Source organism: Phragmites australis, chromosome 23 (genome assembly GCF_958298935.1).
Source record: "Phragmites australis chromosome 23, lpPhrAust1.1, whole genome shotgun sequence".
Lineage (NCBI taxonomy): Eukaryota > Viridiplantae > Streptophyta > Magnoliopsida > Poales > Poaceae > Phragmites > Phragmites australis.
The window spans coordinates 22,565,871-22,581,070 of record NC_084943.1 but is presented as its reverse complement, the minus strand read 5'-3'; the positions used below and the strand labels follow the sequence as shown (position 1 = coordinate 22,581,070).

The window sequence follows — 15,200 nt, the reverse complement described above, 5'->3', positions numbered from 1 at the left end:
TATACTCTTGTAACCAGATACACCCTCAGAGGACCCCCCTCAGGACAGTTATTGCATCAATACAGGAGTAGGGTATTACGCCCCCGTGCGGCCCGAACCTATCTAAACTCCGGTGCATTTACTTCCCTTTGCACTAGGTCGAACATCCCCGACCACCGGCCGTTGCATTTACTTCCACTTCCATTTATTTCTCCGATGAACTTATTCAGGATCATCCCCCCGGCCGAATCTCTAAAAAGGGGTCTATCGGGATCCCTGCGACAGGAGTTAATCCTCCGACAGTTGGTCCTGTGGTCATGCTTGTTCTTAGCCCGAAGCTGTTTCTTCTTCTCACTCTCCTTCTTGAACTGCTTTGAGCTCTTCATCTGCACAAAAGCATCCCTCTCTTCCGGTTTCAAGTGCTTGTAGCTCTCGAAGGGTGCCACCCCTTTTGCTGAGTACCGATTCATAAGCTTGCTCTTAAAGCTTCAATGAAGTTTCGCGATCGCTTTTATTGCTGCATTGACCATGGCGTTCTTTTGACGCTCGCTGATGTTTTCAGAGTACTCCATATACTCCATGATGATATTATTGAACAAGTCCCTCTTCGCTTCATCACTGAGGTCATGGAACTTAGTCGTTATCGGCACCCTCTCCCGAGCAATGAGCCCTGCGACCCTCTGGAATCTATTCAGGGCCTTTTCATCCGTAGGCAGCCCGTCAGCATCGATTCTCGAGATGGTAACCTTGTCCGTAGACCACTGTTTTTGTGTCCTTGGCTTTCAGGCTCGTGCAACACTACTAGCTGTCTGGCTTGGAGACTACACTGCCACCATCTAGAGAGAAAAAAGTGGAGTTGACATAAACAAAGAACATTCCTCCATTCAACAAGTATAAAATGTATTGACTCGCTCGCATCAATACCTCTTTGGTGGGATTGTATTCTTCGTCACTTACCCGACGTCGGCTCTCCCGATTCGGTGATGGGTCAGGACTCGGGCTGTGATACTGTCTTTCGCTGCTACCGGAGAGGACGCCGGATGCAGGTTTGGGCTCCTATCCGCCCCATCTTGTACTGGAGGGCCCTCTAGTGCTAGCATCCTCTGTGCTTTTGGTTTCTCAGGGGTGACAGTCTTCTTCTGCCTCATGGAAATCAAGTTTAGTATATTCTATTCTAAATATAGGAAAGAAAAGGAATCAAGGCTAATGTCTAAAACAATGATTGAGCAGCAGGTTGATATTGCAAATGAATTGCTCTCAGAATACTACAGCTGGCCCCAAGACTCAGAGTTCCTGCTCCCTAGCTGTTACATAGACATATTATTGACTAGGCATGCATCTAAGTTCTCAACTAATGTCCAAAACCTGAATATAACTCTCTAGAGATAAGACATCATGGAAGCTCACGGGAGAATGAACTCAACAGGATTTCTAGGTGCATAGACAAACAACAAGTGAACACTACCAGTTCATCTCCAGGAGCTGCCAAAGCCAACTAAAACCTAAAGAGTAATCTGGCCGAAACTATTGTACTTAGCATGACATTCTCAATCTCAGATCAACAATTCATCATCGAGTAATATAGTGCTCACAACCATACTGCTCAGATCGGAAATCAAGTTTAGTATATTCTTTACACAAGACATGGAAACAACATATGAAACATATATGAAATTGCTCAAAGATCTGACAGTAGGCATGAAACATATACGAAATTGCTCTCAGACTATGTATAACAATTGGCTCCAAGACATTAAATGTTCTGCCCTCTAATTGTTCTGTTGAACTCATCATCAATTGAGCTATTACCTAAGTTCTCAACTAGCAAACAGAGCCTGGACAAAATTCAAAAGAGTGTCTAGACAGTGCTACTGTAATCAAACAAAGGGCCCAGAACTAAACATACTTAGCCAAGACAAAACTAACAGTAGTATATATCAAAAACAAAACTGATATTAGCATCATCACCAGCCTATATCTGAGCCCAATTTCAGTTCAACTACATAATCACAGAGCAACACTCCAAAAATAACTCAGAATGTATCACCAACACACATGTCCAGAGCAACCACTCAGGCCTAAATGCTATTGTGCTTAGATAATGAGCTCAATTTTAGTTCAACTACATCCTCATAGAGCAATACTCCAAAAACAACTCACTGAGTATCATCACAGAGCATCACTGTAAATAGCATCATCGCAGAAGAGGAAAACTCACTGAGCGGGGAGGAGGTGGTCGGGGAGGAGGTGGCCGGGGAGGAGGAGGCCGGCGTGTTGGAGAGGAGGTGGCCGGGGAGGGGGAGGTTGGGGAGGAGGAGGCCGGCGCATCGGGGAGTCGGAGACCGGCGAGGAGGTGGCTGGGGAGGAGGAGGCCGGCACGGAGGAGGGCTCGAAGTCGGGGAGGCGCGGAGAGGAGCAGACTAGGGACGGCGATGGTCATGGCGGCGGCAAACCCTAGCATGTGAAACCAAAAACTTAGCCAAATGAGAGTGCACATGCGCGGGGAAGAGCTAGGGTATATATACATATAAGTCATAGGTGACGGGTGATAAATGTAACCCGTCACCTATGAGTATTACCCATCACTTATTAAAAGTAAAAGGTGACGGGTGACAACCCATCACCTTTTACTTCGACTCGGCCACATGCACATAAGTCATAGATGTCACCCGTCACCTTTTACTTCGACTTGACCACATGCGCATAAGTCATAGGTGACGTGTGACCAATGTCACTCGTCACCTTTTACTTCGACTCAACCACATGTGCATAAGTTATAGGTGACGGGTGATCAATATCACCCGTCACCTATGAGTATGACCCACCACATTTTGACATTAATATTACAAATTCAAATAACTTGAGACTTAAAATTCAAATTTGACATTAATATTACAAATGTGACATTAATATTACAAATTTGACATCGAAATTCAAATTCGCTGTTTTCGTGCTTTCTTGACATGGATCCCTTCATTGTGGTCGGGGCGGATGTATGGAGTTTCCTCAATCGGCGAAAGGCGTGGCACGACTGCAGTAGCAAAAGGAGGAATTTCATCGAATTGATTGAACTCCTCCTCATCAACGACGTTTGCAACTCCGACGATGTGTCTTTTCCCAGCGAGAACCATATGGTGTTTCTTCTTTGTTGTGTCAGTCACATAAAAGACTTGCCAAATATTTTTAGCGAGTACGAAGTGTTTAGACTTGTATCCGACATGTACCATGATATCGAAAAAGGATGAGCAGTAAGATGTACAATGATATCGAAAAAGGATGGTGGAAAATACACCTCAAATAATACATAGAGTCTCAACGTGTCTTCTTTCTATCTCCTCCAGCGAGTCTGGATCGAGCACCTTTTATTCAATTGCATTGAAGAAAAAACACAAGCTCATGATAGCCTTGCGAACCTTTATTGGGAGGATATTCCTAATAGCTATCATCACTTATTACTGTTGCAGGGTTACCTGTCACCTATGAACCGTCACTTATTACTGTTGCAGGGTTATCCGCCACCTATGACAAAATCATAAGTGACGAGTTTAGTTATTACCCGCCACTCATGTTATTGGTGACGGCCGTCACCTATTATCTGATATCAGTGACGGGTCTATAAATGGGTGCGACCTGAGGTGATATAAGTGACGGGTCGCGTAATGACCCATCACTAAACTGTGCCTGCTATGTCTGTTTTTCATGTAGTGCCAGTACTAGATAGGCCGGGTCAACAACCATGCATCAATCATGCCTGACGGTGCTCCCGCCTCACTGCCCCGCCCGCCACCACCGACGGTCCGGCCTATCTCACGGGCCTTCTTCTAAGCCCAGAGAACACCACCGATCGACCACCGAAAACCCACTCCCCTGACAATAAATCCAAAGAGAAGGCTTCCGGTGCCATCTCAAGGTATCAAGGTTAAGGTTCGAGTTCACCAGGCCGCTAGGAAGAAAGGGGAGGTAGCTACGGCTGGGAACATTGTGGATGCAGATCAGAGTGGCATCTGTTAATAATCCAATTCAGCGGGGGAATCAGGTGTTCAGGCTTCCCTCATTCCCTGTGCCAAATTTAAACCAGCAATCTATGCGGACTGGATACAAGCGTCCTGGGCTCCTGGCCTCCCCTTGTAAATTATACTCTTTGCACAATTGCACATGCATGCGTGAACAAAGGGAATTGACAAATTAGCATGGCTTTTTATAATACCCAGGGACCATTATAAGCTCAAAATGTCATTCAAATCAACTTACAAGACTACTGGGACTTAAAGAAAAATTCGACAGCACCTCCCCTAAAACCCAAGGTATAACTGATAACATCACACATAGAGATAGATAATAGTTTATAGATCATCACACTAGTAATATATAAATACTAGCAACGGAGAAAATATATCTCGGTCATACAACCACAGGGCAAAGTGTCACCATACAACCAAGCCACCACGGGCCAAAACATACATCACAGGGCAAAGTGTTGTCATCTAACAACATAACAGGTTTGACCAAAAGACATAGGTGAAAGTGTAAGCAACGTGTAGCTACCATCCCATATGCGCATTATCACATCAAAATGTACCTGAATAGAAAGCAAGGGTGATATTTGAAAATCTCAACAAACGAATTACTTTAACAAGCTATTTAGCCACAGTCGATTAAATAACCATTTTTAATAGAAACCGGAGATAAAACAAACTAATAGCATCTAGTGAATATGGTTAAGCCAAACCAACAACAACATCAATAATTTTAACATCCTCTAGCTTAATCCTTCACAACCGCATCATATATAAGCAAAATTAAAGACTTCCTTTCGCCATAATACATTAATGTGATCAAAATAAGAAACATCATATGAATGCATATGCGTGCACATGCAATGCTCATCTTCACTCTTATCCCTCCACGGGCAACGTAAGGGTGTGCGTCGTACCGCTCCATGGGCAATGCATGGCGCTGTACCGGTATGGTTGCGGCCATAAGACGGTGGCATAGCTTTAATTGCATGAGATGCATATGTATGACATGCTTCATGCATAACCAATGACATAACTTCAAAATATGCTTAATATTACAAGAATTGTACAATATACTAAAGCACAATATAGTAAAGAACAACTACAAGCGACATATTACACTTACTGCACTTCATAAAACAAGGACCGAGTAAATTTCTGAAAGGTAAGCAATATGGCAACAAGCTCATAATTAATTTATCAGATTACTGATATGCATTGTAATTAAAAGAATAGAGGCAACCAAACAATAGGTTAAAGTGTAACAATCCACTACATTCACTTGCCTTCACTAGCGATGAAAGCGGACACTGGCTATGACCTAAAGTGGCACCACCTAATCAAATACACCGTTAACACCAAGACGCCACCAACAACAAAATAAAAGAAGGCACACGCTTCTACACCTAAAACCCCCAAAAACTGATAACCGAAGGCTACAAAAAGGCATCTAACAACTAGCTTGCCAAACGCTGAGCAAGAACCTCCTCTAGCTAGGTCGAAGACTGAAGAACAAGATATAACACACGGGCTAATCCTCGCTAGACACCAACACCGATTAGCCAAAAACGCCTAAACTGCTTACCCAAAAAGAACAAGGTCAATGCCATCGAAAAGCTTACGACAAGAACTACAACTTCCATTTAACCATACAATCTCATCCGACACCGGTTAGATCTCAAATTGAATTAACACGCTACTCACTAACCGGACCAACAAAGCACTCATCCGACGATGTGGACGACCGATCTCAACCACCTACGAGCATCTAAGGACTAAGAAAGAGGTCACCTTTGGAGCGGAACCGCAAATCAGCAAAGAAAAAATTGGCAAACTTTGGAAAGACCTCCTTCTCCTCGCTTCTTCTTCCTCTTTCCTTCCTCTTCTTCCTTCTTCTTTCTTTCCTTCCTTTTCTTCCATTTCCTTTCTTCTTTCCTCTTCCCTGGCAAGTCAACCAGCCCTCCCAGCTCCCCTCACACCCCTCCCACAACCCCCTACATCCCCCTGCACCATCAGCCAACAGTGCGGCGGGTGGCTGACGGCGCATCAACGGGCCAAGGCTGCGGCCACTTGGTGCGGCGGGAGGTGGCGGCGATGGCCGGGGGTAGCGGCTAGGGCTAGAGGTGGTGGCCGAGCGAGTCAGGCGGAACGAATGGAGTGCGGGTGGGAGCCGATCCCGGCAAGCCTTATCTTATTTTTTATTTGATCTAACGATCTAAATTTGTTAGGCTCGTCGTGGACTCACCGAGTGCCCAAACACGACGTTATATAGCAAAATAGAATAGTATCGATGAGATCTACGTATCTACGGTCTCCAATCGTTCAACCTAGCAACGGTTAAAAGGTCAAAATTCATATTCTCTCGTGGGTCCGTGGTCAACAAATGAATTTCATATTTTCAGTATTACACTTTTGCAGTCTGTGATCGATCCATAAGTCACTGGAGTCGCTAGATACCATAGTAGATAGTAACATAGATTCTGGCAGAAAGTGTGTGTATGTATGTATGTACGGTTCATGAATGCACGCATGTGTTAGTTACACCGATCGATCCTCTTCAGTCTTCACATAAGTATCGAGGCAGGCCGGCAGTCATGCACTGCTCTAGCTGCAACGCGTTTTTAATTTGAGACCTGCACTGAATGGTCTGAAATGGCATCTTCAGAATTCAGACGGCCGGCAGGCAGGTGCGCGCGTCGCCCGGGGGCCGGGAAGCAGCCGTTTTGTGTAGGGGACCGGCCGGAGCCACCTTAATGCCATGTGCTCATCCTGGCCTGAATTTAACCTCAACTTGAACCTTCTGGGCATCGAGAAGTACCAGCTACTCCATAGATTTGTCACTCCAGTTCTGCGTTACATGGAGGACCGAGCTGACCTGAGCTGGGCATGTCAATGTCAGATACTGGACCTGCCTGCTGATTGGTGCCACTACTGCTACTACTAACTACTTTCTACTGGTCACCTCTTCTTTATATTTATGAGCCAAAATGCTAACTACTCCAGAATTTGGAGCTGCATGCAGTGACGAGTCAGTCGTCTGGCAACACTTGAAAGCACATTGAACTTTAGTAGTTCAGAGTTCACAAACAGCCCGGCCCACACATGGTCTGGATTCTGGACAAGGAATTCATGCTACATATGGTCCTCCACTACAATCAGAACTGATGAAATTAGGGCCAACGAGAGTTATAATGCAACGCGTGTTAATGTCGATGCGATATGAGGTCAATCTCATCAGGCATGTGAGAGTGTGGAAACACTCGCGGAGCATGTAAGCTTAGCATGTACTCTTTGAAAGAATTGATAATTCCTCAAATTTATAAAAAAATCTAGGTCCTTATAAAACACTCAATATTTAATATTATGTACCGTGATCTAAATGTGTAACGGCTCATGGGCATGAACATATCTAGGTTTTGTTGATGAAAAGACTTGGTATCTATAGTGACCATTATAATAATGATCGGTACAACGGGATATTGTAAGACCTGGTCGAATACGTGAGAGGTGATCTCCGAGTAGATGACCACGGCCAGTGACCACGACCACCGACCACGACCATCGACCAGACAACCACCGACCAGTGACCACCTACCAGGCGACTGCCGACCACGGTGAATTTCAGCAGTTGATATCTGAACATGTGGAAGAGATGGATGGATTCGAGCACATGGATACATCGAGCAATTGGTCTATAAGCAGGTAGTCATAACGAGAAGGTAGTACGCGAGCATATGTTTGGGTCGAGCATGTAATCGAATCCAAGAACATCAAACTGAAATAAAGGATACTCGGGTAAATATATGAGAGTTTACATGGTTGAGTAGGAAAGATATGTTAGTTATATAAAGTTTGGAGATTATGTGACATGTCAAAGCTGAATTGTATCTGTAAGTCTTGTTCGGTTTGAATTAGGAGTCTTTATCTCTTACGGCTAAAACATGCCACCCTTTAAATATGAGAGGGTCATGGCCGATTGAGAATCATTAATCAATCTATCAAACCCGATTAATATTACTTTACGTTTGGCCTAGTTCCTATAGTCCCGTTCCTTTTCCAATTTGCATTACTACCCATTCTTGATTTCAAATGACCAAGGACAAGCCACCGGCCATCCACGCTCCAACGGGATCTCTCCCGAGCATAGGTGACGATGAAGATTTGATGATGTAGGGCCACGATCAGGGTATCCTGGGTGTTACTTGCCGGATATTGCACATGAGGTGCTCGGTGTTTGGCGTGACATCTTTCCGCATCAACAGGTAGTAATTCGCAACGTGCAATCAGCTCGCTCAATCCCTCTCTTTGTGAATATCTCTAGCTCAAGAGAGCTAGCTTCAAACAAATTCACACAACAATGTGGTCAAATGATTATCGAGTCACCGATCGTATTGTTCCATCGAGGCTCTAGTAGCAATTCATGTTTGTATATATGTTTCACTTCCCACTTGTTACTCGCTACTATGTACTTACATCTTCGCAAGCTTTTCACTCATGAACGGAGTAATAAATTCAATAACTTAAATTCCTTTGTTTGCTTCATTCTTACTCACAGTATATTTGTGGTATTAATCTCTTGCACCCATGTGCCGCTGGACTGCTCATATATCAGTAGAAACCTTGGATCTTCTTAGTAGCCGGCGCAGCGGCGACAGTCTCATCAACGAGCTTCTTGCCACCCTCTCGATCTGGGCTTATCCCAAAATGGATGTTTGGATAATGTGCCCACTGCCAGAATATGTGAAAGAGTTAGTACAGTTAATTCTCTCTTTTTCTTTGGAAAATTTCTCCAATATGATCCATATAAATTATGGTACTAGTGATCAACTCTACATATGCAAATTAATATGCGCACTCCCGTAAAAATAATGGATACATGAAGTGTATAATTAAAAACGGAGCGGTATGTATATGAGGCAAAATGTCAATAAATTATGTTGAAAACTGTAGAATAACATGCATTTTAATTAGGAACAAAATTGGTAACATGAAGTGTAAGCTAGAATTGGCATGCATTTAGGAATATATAGAAGGAGTACACAAGAAAGCATACGTTCTTGGCTGCTGTGCTGAAGGCTTCCCTGTGGCTAATGTCGGGTTTGTTAGCTTTGATCCTTCGTATCTCTTCCCTGCGTGATTATGCACACAATGCTTAATTCAATCATAGAAAAATTATTTGAAAAACCAATAACGAAGCAAAGCTAAACTTACTTGATGAATCTGTTATATGCCGAAGGAACCCGTTGCCTCTTCTCCGGAGCTGTTGTTTAAGCAAGAATTGGAGAAAAGTGATTGGGTCAACATTTATTGACTCGTGATTGCATGCAAGGCAAATATGTGGTAGAAGATTAGCTCTAAGAGTATGTTCAGGTTAGTACTAGTTCATTTTTTTTATGTTCAATACAAATAAATAAACGCGACTTACGACGAGCATTTAGCGCTTGTTCCTGCAGGTGATCATTTTGTGCCGAGTACATCATAGGCAGAAGGAATTTCGACGACGAAGAACCAAACTCCAGCTGGCTGTATTGGTCACGCGAGGCGCCATTGATGCTATGGACCTTGATGTTCTTCTGGGAGCAGTTGAAGTTAACGCATGTTAATCACGAAAGATTATATATACTTCGACAAAATTTAAGAAAATGCTAAGTTCTCCTGATGAAATGGTGAGGCCAACTTACAATAATATGTTAGGTACGGTGTAGCAAATATACAGTTTGCAGATCATGCATGCTAGCTGTAAAATTCTTCACAAGACAAAATGCTATATATTCAGTACTGTTTGAAAAGGACCTCGATCGAAGTGACTTGTGTGCATGTGTAGGTGTAGCCTTTCTGCTAGAAGCCAGCGGCTATTGCAGGCTGATTAGAGAGTTTGATTGACCAGTATTGGCATGCTGTACCTAGCTAGAGCAGACGATAACACGGATTAGTGAAGGGTTCATCACTATATATTTCTCAATCGCCAGTACAGCCCCATGCATGCATAGGATCCTCTAATTTCTCAAGCAGCTGATCTTTTGGCACTGTACAGACATTGCAGCTGTTACTGATTTTTTTTTTTATCTCAGCATGAGTTCATCTATCAACTCATCCATGATCCATGCATGAAGTTTTTAAGAGCCTGCTTGGTAGAGCTCTTACTGATTCAAATTTTCTGCGGGAAGTGATTATTTAGAGAAAATGATTCTGTGGCCGAATATGATTATCTAAAATAAAATATATAGAGGAAGTGATTCTCTGCGGGAAGTGAATCAGGAAAAACTGTTTTTTCAGTTCCTTAGCTTCTAGTTCATTTCGGAGAATCACTCTACGGATTTCATTCAGGAAGCTAAAAGCTAAAAGCTGCTGTTTGGCAGAGTTTCTCCTAATTCCAGCCGAAAAACTGCTCTGAAAGCTCTACCAAATAAGCCCTAAGTATCCTTATATGCTAATTAGTGCTAGAAAATTAATTTGTATGTTCATCTATATCTACGAAGCAAATATAATGCGGCATGCACGCTAACCTGGAGAGGATGATCTTGTTCTGGGAGTGAGTGCATCAGTCCTCTCAAGTTCACTGACAGTAGGTTTGTGCAGTGTCCACACCGAACTGTCACCATGTTGAGCATGCTGTTCCCCGGCACACTCACCTGCAGCGACAGTTAACCATAAATCGAATATCAACCCATGAGAGAGAAGGGGAGAGAGAGCTCGTTGTGAACAGTAAAAAGTCCCGGCATGCATCCACAGAAAGTTCAAAAGAGAAAGAAAAAAAACTCCAAGCATCCAAAGCATGTACCACAAGGAAAAAACAATGGAGAAAATCAGAGATCAAGGTAGATCGAAAAGGACTCTAGTGAGATTCACACCAGGTAACTTTTCGTGCCCTACACTTTTGTTGTTCTCACTTTAACGAACTGCATCAAGCTGCTGGTCCAATATATGATTTTTATCAGACGTTTTCTACCTGCTGGTCCAATATATGATTTTTATCAGACGAACTGCATCAGACTCCCCTTTTTCTAATGAACACCTACATACTGATCACTTTTGTTCTCTTGTTTCCCATGCTTTCCTCACAGGCTCACTCACAATCTGAGGTTAGAATCATGGCTCAATTTGATTCTACTCACCCGCTTTTGGGCACTCACTCCCATAACAAAGAATAATAACCAAAATCCATGCAGCTGTGACACCTAGCAACGTCAATGATTGTGTATCTAGGTGTGTTGAGCCCAGGCACATGTACACACACAAAGGCCAAGATGGATTGCAGCCTGCCATGCTGTGTGTGCCTGCTGATAGTCTCATGAGACACACAGGAGAGTGAGGTTGTGTGATATGGTGTACTAGTACTAAACAATTCATAGATATATATTGATCATGCATGCTCATTGGCCACAGAGATGATAAAATAGTGAAGGCAATGGAGATGTGTGCCCCCTACACTACAGGAAAGATGCAGAAGATAGTGACACTTCATGCAAACCCACTTAACACAAACTCACATGCAGAAGCAGGCATGGTACCTTAGGTACACAGTACAAAGTGTTGCTTGATCTGGTTTGGACTTATCTCACTTAATTTTCTCTTAAAAAAGAACTCAAAGCTTATAACTTCAATAAGCGTGACCATTCATGTAGATTTGGTTTAATTGAATTTATCTTAGTGATAAGAGGCAAGTTTTAACCCAAGATAGACATATTAAGCATGCACCTCAATAGATTCAAATTAAGATTATTGGGCCGGTGCCCATCTCTCAATGCTTGAAGAGATATTGCCTTCTAGTACCTCATGTGAGAACTACTGATCTCACATGATTACTTAGCTTATAGCTCATTGATCAGGGAAACCACACTAAGCATGCATATATACCACCAACATGTAGCCATTTGTTCATGTCAATTAAGCGTTGATCAATGAAATCAAGAAGTTAAAACTGAATTAGAGGGTACACACATGACATAATATCCATATAAGTACGTTGATACACGCACGATAATCTTAAAGTACAACTAGGTGAACCTATTTACTAGAAGCTAAAAAACGTTGATTTAAACCTTGGCATCCATGCCATTTTTCAAAAAACTTGGCATGCATGGAAAGCTATAGGTTGAGACAAATAATGGTGATGCATCACTAGCAACCAAGCAGGAGCTACAAGAGACTACTGATACATAAATATGAGTCTAGTCGCTTCTCAAGATATGTACATATGATAGACGCATGGGAGAGGGGGTATCATGATCTAGAAACCAAAATTTCCCCTCTATCATTCTATTTTGTTTCGCTTCTAATGCATGGTTTGTACACCAATTAACTTATTGTTTGTACCTTATTTGTTTATTATATTGAACGATTCTACAACTGTGAGCTGACCTTTCTTATCTTATTCAAATACCATGTACACACAGTAGTGTAGTCTTTCTGTGCAATATATTGAATATTGGCGTACACAAATTCCTCACGAATATTTCAAGCATATGTACTGTAGTGATATACTGATCTATTACTTAGAAGAAAGTAAAATATCTAAAATACAACTCGATCCCTTTTATCTCTGAAATTCTGTAAATCAAAGATCAACGGATGGAGAACTTTAGATAAGAAAAGGTAAACAAAGAAGAGGTAATTTCAGTTAAAAAAAGAAGAGGGAGACCATAGGTAGAGTGAAGATACGTGTGTTAATTGTACATAAATCATATATAGTTCTTGATTTTTTAGCTGATTCAGCAGATGGAAAGATCATTTGACAGCTAGTTATAAGAAAGGTAGGGTTCTAATATTATTTCCCAACGTTAAGTTCTTCGGAGCGCGGGCAAGGGTTTTGCAATAAGAAAGCAAAAGCAGCAGGAGCAGGGATATGTTCTTGATAAACCTCAGAAGAGGCTTCATAATACTAAAAGGATTGTTATCATTCCATGTTGCTAATTAAGGGAAATTAAAATTGTATACATGTACACCTGGACCTATGAATAGTACAAGGAAAAAAGAGATCTCAGAAAATAAATTTGAATGCCTCTCAGTAAAAGAACTTGAAAAGAAACGTATGAATTATCCAAGAAACTAAGTTTATGTACTTTTTCAAACCTCTTTCTACATGTGTGCATTTATTCACAAGTGGCGCCTATGTGTATATATAATCTTTTTAGAAAATTATGCATATGTAAGTAATATACAGGCTCACACATGCATGTATATATACAGTGCTACAGTTACATTTGACTTCTGCATAGTGGAATACTGTTCTCACTAGTTTCAGGTTATTAAAACCAACGGATTCAAGGGTGCACCACGAAGAGATTAATGCTTAATTTTTTCTGTATCCTACAAATATCATATACAGAGCACCAAAATTAAATCTAAAAACAAAAACTTTAATTTGGGAATTATTTTAATTGAATGATTTCTGCAGCAAATTGATTCACCTGGCCTCGAACAACAAAACCACAAAATTGGTAGTTTTAAAGAGAAAATTAGAACGAAATTTGAACAAAGAAGTAGACATAAGTCAGCAGGAGAGATGCGCCCCTCTCCTTATTTTTGTTGAGACTCTTCTCCAACCAATTAACAAAAAAGAATCACGGAAAAACCAATCAAAAAGTGTAGCAAATAAAGAATAATCGGTCAATTGTGTGGTTGAGGCCATGAGGGTACTCGCCCAATCACTTCATCAACCTCTCTTTATTTGCATGGAGGCAGATTTACATAGACAGAGAGATGGAAATTAAGAGAGAGCTAGAGAGAGAAAGAGTGTTGGCTGGAGAGATCATATGGAGACAACATATATAGATCTTACCGCGAGAACTGTGTTGCAGAAGCTGCAGTGGACATAGCAAACATGATCTGCCAACGCGATCTGGGATGACATTCCTTCTGACCAGTCGCCGCCGCCGGCTCGCCTCGCCGTGTGAAGAACAGTAGTCTACCAGCAACCAGGAAGAAGAGGAGAAGGAAGAATTAAGGAGGGATAAGAGCAACAGGTAAAGTTTGCAGCAGTGGTGGCTAATAAGTTAGACAAGCAGGCTAGGTTTGCACATCCTACTGATATATCTGAAGTATATATGTGTGTTTAAACGCGAGAGAGAGAGAGAGAGAGAGAGAGAGAGAGAGAGATGTATGGGGGAGGAGAAAGGAGAGATTGAGCTATCCCGCTTCCCACTTTTCTTTTCTCGTTTGAGAGAGAGAGAGAGAGAGAGAGAGAGAGAGAGAGAGAGAGAGAGAGAGAGAGAGAGAGAGAGAGAGAGAGAGAGAGAGAGAGAAGGGTAGTGCTTTTATTTGTTGTTGCGGCTAATGTAGAGGCAGCAATAACCAATAGGCTGGAGGGTGAGCTGAGAAATGCCATGATCCATGATTGCAACAATGAGTGGGTGGGAGATACCCTCCTATCGTGCCTATCTATCTTGCAAACATGTACACATCGGATGTATGCACTCATAAATTTTCCACCTGCACAAAAATATGCATGTAGTCACTAAATTGTTCAGCTGCTTGCAAGGTTCACCACTTACATCCCATGTCTGTTATTACTGGTATGGTGAGCCGCGGTACTGGTTTTTTTAGCGGGTATATTGAGGAAGATCGATAAAGAAAATAGGCCTTAGTAGTTTGTAATGAACTAGTCATATATGTGGTGTATTTTAAAATACAGACAAAAATCAACTGGTTGTGTCTGATTCTCATCAGTATCCTCGATTGGTGTTTATAAAATTGAAGGTTTTTTATGTAAGTTAATATATTTATATATGGGGTCAAGGTTCCAGATGTCCAATATGCATGGGTCATGGGAATTGATTGTGAAGTATATGCTTGCATATTTGTCATATGAAGGAATACACATGATTATAGTCATGCATGCATGCTTTCTTATTGCTTCTGCCCAACTCTCAAAGGTTGCCACTGACAGCTTCCAGATGGCTGAATGGTTGGATATGTCAAATGTAAGGACAGATAAGATAGTCTTAAATTAGGGGGGAAAGGGAGGGAGAAGATTAAACAAGTCTTCTAGTGAGTTTGCCCATCTAATGTAATGTGACATTAGCTTTTTTTGCCGGTACTATGATTATATATAACTAATTGCTGCTGGTCTTCAAATAATTGTGGTAAGCATCTTTTTTTTTTCAGAACGGGTTAACCCCGAATTTCATTACCCCAAAGCAACGAAATTACCACCAATTTTTTCCTCCCTACCAAACCCTATACAACAAAATAAATTAAGGAGGA

At 41.9% G+C, this 15,200-nt stretch overlaps 1 protein-coding gene across 2 annotated transcripts; it reads right to left on the bottom strand.

Moving 5' to 3' along the window:
• Positions 1–8,355: 8,355 nt before the first annotated feature.
• LOC133905706 (protein YABBY 6-like) lies at positions 8,356–14,218 on the bottom strand. 2 transcript variants are annotated; one of them, XM_062347468.1, is made up of 6 exons: positions 13,777–14,218; positions 10,502–10,627; positions 9,421–9,565; positions 9,207–9,255; positions 9,049–9,124; positions 8,356–8,723 (listed from the first exon to the last, which is right to left on the bottom strand). In XM_062347468.1, the coding sequence occupies exons 1-6, from the start codon at positions 13,846–13,848 to the stop codon at positions 8,604–8,606; spliced, it is 588 nt and encodes a 195-aa protein (XP_062203452.1). In that variant the 5' UTR covers positions 13,849–14,218; the 3' UTR covers positions 8,356–8,603. The 2 variants fall into 2 exon arrangements, with proteins under 2 accessions (XP_062203452.1, XP_062203451.1); XM_062347467.1 differs by having other exon boundaries at positions 9,421–9,568; positions 13,777–14,209.
• Positions 14,219–15,200: the final 982 nt, after the last annotated feature.

Coding starts and splice junctions, on each gene's coding strand:
- LOC133905706 (XM_062347467.1), bottom strand. CDS start 13,848: ATGTCATCCCAGATCGCGTTGGCAGATCATGTTTGCTATGTCCACTGC. Junction 9,569..10,501: donor AACAAGATCATCCTCTCCAG/GTTAGCGTGCAT, acceptor AACTGCTCCCAG/AAGAACATCAAGGTCCATAG. Junction 9,256..9,420: donor ACAAGCGCTAAATGCTCGTC/GTAAGTCGCGTT, acceptor CTTAAACAACAG/CTCCGGAGAAGAGGCAACGG.